The sequence below is a fragment of the Diplotaxodon limnothrissa genome, linkage group LG3 (assembly GCF_057381915.1).
Source record: "Diplotaxodon limnothrissa isolate DT_005_m linkage group LG3, D_limnothrissa_male_GT1.1, whole genome shotgun sequence".
NCBI classification, from domain to species: domain Eukaryota; kingdom Metazoa; phylum Chordata; class Actinopteri; order Cichliformes; family Cichlidae; genus Diplotaxodon; species Diplotaxodon limnothrissa.
Genome location: NC_140598.1, coordinates 38,384,794 through 38,389,915, shown reverse-complemented (window position 1 = coordinate 38,389,915; position 5,122 = coordinate 38,384,794). Strand labels below are relative to the sequence as shown.

The window sequence follows — 5,122 nt, the reverse complement described above, 5'->3', positions numbered from 1 at the left end:
CCTCCCGTATCGGTCTGCTGCTTCAGACCAACCAAAGCCTTCTTCTTTAGTTTGACAACCTCCCTCACCACCACAATAAAGAACAGGACAAAGCTCCTCTGAGGGTGATGGTGAGGCTGAGGAGAGGTAAAGTTTCTTAAGCTTTAATCAGGCTCAACTTCCTTTTTTTGGCCAGCTTGTGAACCATTTTATTGCATGTTAGAAAAAAGCTTTTGGTTTTCTGTTTCTGTCAATAAAACATATTTCTACTGATCTCTTCTTCAAATGTTTATAATGCAGCGTAATAAGCATGTTCTCAGTGTTACAAAGCTAAGATTGCATATTGAAGCTTTTTTGCTACCATGCTAAATATATGTGAAATGCTAAATAGGTCAATACAAATGGAAAACATAATGGACTTTTCCTGATCTCCAGTAATTAAAAATCTTAGTACACTTACAGACTTTTCATTATTTTTAAATGTGGTACATGAATGTTTCATTCAGTCAGATTTATGGATAAAGAAAGAAGTCAAGAATACATAGAAAGAAAGTAACTGGAAAAAATAAGCTCAGTTCATATATATTTATATGTGTGTGAAACAAATTATATAAGATCTTAAACTTGCCCAAAGAGAAAAAAAAAGCATCAGAACATTAGCATTTTCAGACTTGTGCTTTTTACAAAGCAGAGTAGACGTGATCCTGGTCCTTACTGCCTTTATGTTGGGAGGGTGGACCCCAGTTCTCGTATGTGCCAGACAACTGAAAATAAAACATCAACAACATAAAAGCTGAGGTTTCAAAAACATTATGCATTATCAGTTTCATGCTATTAAAAATGAGAAGTACAGCAGTTTTGCTTCAGAGCAAAATACTGACAGGGCTAAATGTGATTTCACATATTTAGATATGGTGAACTGATGCTTGTCTGGGAAAGAAAAAAACATGCAAATACAGAAGAACCAACCTAATAACAATAACAATAAGAAGTACTAGAACAAAAAGAGAACATGTTTCTGTAACTTGGTCTGTTATTAATTAAAAAATATATATTCATTTTTCACTACACTTCATTAAGAACATCACAGTGATTAAACAGTAGTCACTGAAACCTGTATAAACAGAAAGTAAACAAGTGACAGAAACTCACCTCCATGTTTTTGTTGCCTGCATTTTCTCTGATGTTCAGTGCAGTGTTCCTCCTTGTCTTATAAATGTAGAGGAGCAGGATGAAAACAGCCATCAGTAAAACACCAGAGAGACACACACAACCAGACCCAAAGAGGAGTGAGGACAATCTGATGAAGACGTAGAAATCTTTGGAGTGAAACTCTGACTCTGTGCTGTTGTTGTTGGTGGTGTTTGTGTTGTTTTAGTTGTTGCTTGTGGTGTCGAAGTATGTGGATTTGAACCTGTGAACAATACACAAATTTAAAAAAAGAGTAGTGATACTTGAAAATAAAAACATTTGCCAAATACAAAATGTATCATTAACATTATAATGAAATCTTTAAAGCAGATTAGAAAGTCATGGCCAGCCTCTCACTCAATCTCAGTGTCAATCCACATCACCTGATGAACTCAGACGCTTCAAAACATTAATTTGGAAACTTTTAGTGCACACTGAAAAAGTGAGGTTGGATGTTGGTGTGACAGATGGTTTTTTGGCACATGATTATATTTTTTTTCCATAAAAATATTACATTCTGCAGTGTCTTGTACATTAAATGTAAAATTAGCAATCAACCGTAGCTTGACTATCACAAATAAAATTCTGTTCAGAATATAACACCATCATGCTTTTAGGCTAGAACTGATAACGGTCTGATTTTTTGAAATTCAGTTTGATTCATAATTTTCTCAAGCCACATTTGAGACACAGGTTTTGTCTGTCATTTGAACACAATGTCATCACCAACACAACTTGACTGTAACACTTTAATACATTTGGCCTCAGCTAGTGGCTATGATTTTATATGTATGTGAACAGACATTTTTGAAGAAACAGAGAAAATCTAAAAGAACAACTCCCTCCAACAAAAGATTTAACATAGAGATTGTTTTGCACTTTTGCCAAATGTTCATTCATACAATTATGAGTCACAAATCTTCTGCTCAGGTTTTACTGCAGGATACAGGCATCTCATTAGAACTTAAATAAATTAAGGTGTTTGTGGCATGAATAAGGCACGGCGGGACCACGGAGCGCCGTTCAGAGCCAACTTTATTTGATTCACGTCACACCACACCACCACCAACCCCTGAGTCCCCGTGTTTTAACACGGCGGGCGTGATTGCGGATGCCGTGCAGGTGCGTCCGCACGGCCCCGCAGACCACGCCCCACCACATACCCCCATCGCCCGATTGAGGCCGGGGAGCAATCTGGCCGAACCTACTCCCCCCCCCCCCCCGCGAACTGGGGCGAGACTCGGCCCCTACACATCGGCGCCCCAGCCCCTGACCAAGCGACGGGGACGCGTCCGTTCTGGTGGCCGCCCGCGCATCCAGCGGCAACGGCGAAGCTGGTCCGGAGGTCGGCCGCGTAGCAAGCGGACACGGCCCCACAGGCATGGCCGTGCGCTCCTGCACACAGGCGGCTGGGCAGACATCAGGCGCGCAGAATCGACTGGTGGCAGCGAGGCTGGACTAGCCAGCCCGCCGATCCCCGGCCTAGCGGGGCTGTCCCGCTCCTCTGCCTCCAACTCCGGCTGCACAGGCTGCCCTGGAGCAGGGACCTCCGTCTCCCCGCACAGCTGCTCCGCCACCGCCTCCGCCACTCCCGTTTGGAGCGGCTCCCCGCACTGCGCCTCCGCCCCCAGCAGGCACAGCCCCTCGCCCACCTCTGGGTGGAGCGTCTCCTCTGCCTCCGGCAGGTGTAGACCCTCGCCCGCCTCGTCCTCGGCCTCCGATTGGAGCGGCTCCTCCACCGCTCCCGGCAGGAGCAGCCCTTCACCCGGCTGCTCCTCCTCCTCCGGCAGGCTCGGACCCCCGCGTGGCTCGTCCACCACCTCCGGCTGCCGAGGTGACCCACACGGCTCCTCCACCGCTTCACTGTCCTCGGGACACACTTGTGGGGGTGGCGCCCAGGCCCAGAGCAGCGCTGCCAGCTCTGCCATCTTCCCCAGGTGGCGTTCGCTCTCCTTCCGCAGCTCTTCCTGTTGGCGACGCACCTCCGCCGCCTGCTTCCGCTGGGTGGCCGCTATTTCGGCCACCCTCTCGGCCAGCTCTTTCCTTTCCTGGCTCTGGTAGGTACCCGCCATGCCGCCTCCCGGGTTTCGGCATGAATAAGGCACGGCGGGACCACGGAGCGCCGTTCAGAGCCAACTTTATTTGATTCACGTCACACCACACCACCACCAACCCCTGAGTCCCCGTGTTTTAACACGGCGGGCGTGATTGCGGATGCCGTGCAGGTGCGTCCGCACGGCCCCGCAGACCACGCCCCACCACAGTGTTATTCAAAATAACAAAAGAAAAGATAATAAAAAAAGACACTGAAAAGAGACAATAGCCCCGACCGTGACAGTGAGTAACAGGAGTCCTCATTTTTTATGTTATTTTATCCTACTGAATGACAAAGCATGCTATTGGTTTTTTTTTTTTTTAAATCACATATTTCTTACCATCCTACTTACCAATGACAACAAGACTGGTACTGTAGTATGAATCTGGAGACAGAGGGTTTCCATAACCACACCTGTACTCTCCTGTATCTGACTTGGTCAGCTGTGTGATGGTCGCATACAGTCCAAACAGAGATCCTGCTGTATATTCAATGCTGTATCTGCCACTCACAGATTTATCATTGCTTGTGTCAATGAGGATCTCCCCTTCATTCTTACACTCATTCTTACAAAAGAACTTCCTCTGCCCATACACAGTATAGGCACATCCCAATGTGACTGCTTCTCCCTCAGTTTCTGTGCGAGTAAAACCAGAGGTTTTATCCAGATCTGTGAAGCAGAAGAACATGAATTAGTCTGTACTTCCTGTAAGCTGTTGTGTCGCATTTCCTGTAGCATGTAAGCATGATTGATGATATTCTGATTTTTATATAAAATCAGTGAAAATCTCAGAAAACACTCACCTGACCCTGGGCAGGATCAGTGACTACTCTACAATAATATTAGCATATTTAAAGAAGCCATTCAAAATGTTACATTCACATAATGAAGATTTGGAAGTACAGAGGGCTGACCTTTCATCTGCTATATTTAAATTTTCCCATAATATCAAATGTTTAGCCACTGTTCAATTTTGGCAAACAGAGCAACCTTCTTGCTTCTATTATTCTTGATCAGAGATGTTAAGTTGGGAGGGTTTTGCTGTTAAAACCAAGACACATCTGATAATGTGATGCTTGTAGGTGCAAGTACTTAGGCTAAAACACATGGACAGAAACACACACATACTTTAGTATAAACTCACCATTTGAAACTCTGACCACAAAGTCTGAGTATGAATCCGGAGCAGAAGATTTTCCCAAACCACACCTGTACATTCCTGCGTCAGACTTGATCATGTGTGTGAAGGTCACAGACACAATTCCTTTTCCTGAAGATCCATCTTTATAATTAATGCTGTATCTCCCACTCTGAGCTGTGCTTCCATCTGTTTTAATGAGGATATTTTCTGTTCGCTCACATTTTTCCTTACAGAAGAACTTTGTGCTTCCAGGTAAAGTTAAGTGGCAGTTAAGTGTAGCATTTCCTCCTTCAGCTGCAGAATAGATGTTGAGCCTTGCCTTGACGAGCACAGCTGGATCTGTCAGATAAGAATAATAATAGTAAGATGAATATCAAATGCAAATATGTGCATTTTATAAAGTTCCCATAAAAAATAAAAATGAATAAAGAGCAGCATGAAAGAGACAATGAGGTAATCAGTCCTCACCTGACAAGAAAACAAAGAAGAGAAAATGGAGGATTTTCATTTTGGTTTTGATCCTGATGCAGAAAAGTTGTTAAACTTCAGAAGAACAGCGTCTGACACTTCACTCCGTCTGTGTCTGTCAGATTATAAAACAACTGTTTAGTCGCTTGTTCCCTTTTTTTCACTTCCTTATATTTGTTCAGTTACACACAAAACATGCTAATGAGGATAGTGATGCGATGATACAGTGTACATGTGTACAAACATC

At 44.1% G+C, this 5,122-nt stretch overlaps 1 protein-coding gene across 1 annotated transcript; it reads right to left on the bottom strand.

The window, feature by feature from the left end:
- Positions 1-659: 659 nt before the first annotated feature.
- On the bottom strand, positions 660-4,915 carry LOC146635753 (polymeric immunoglobulin receptor-like). The gene is made up of 5 exons (XM_085350204.1): positions 4,876-4,915; positions 4,411-4,746; positions 3,618-3,935; positions 1,254-1,393; positions 660-743 (listed from the first exon to the last, which is right to left on the bottom strand). Exons 1-5 carry the CDS (start codon positions 4,913-4,915, stop codon positions 660-662), a joined length of 918 nt encoding a protein of 305 aa, XP_085206330.1.
- Positions 4,916-5,122: the final 207 nt, after the last annotated feature.

Bases quoted from the DNA above. Each gene is read 5' to 3' on its own strand.
- LOC146635753 (XM_085350204.1), bottom strand. From the start codon at position 4,915: ATGAAAATCCTCCATTTTCTCTTCTTTGTTTTCTTGTCAG. The intron at 1,394-3,617 runs GTAAGTAGGATG...TATTGTTCACAG, and splicing joins TACCAGTCTTGTTGTCATTG to GTTCAAATCCACATACTTCG. The intron at 744-1,253 runs GTTGTGTGTGTC...TTTTATTTTCAG, and splicing joins CTCACTCCTCTTTGGGTCTG to TTGTCTGGCACATACGAGAA.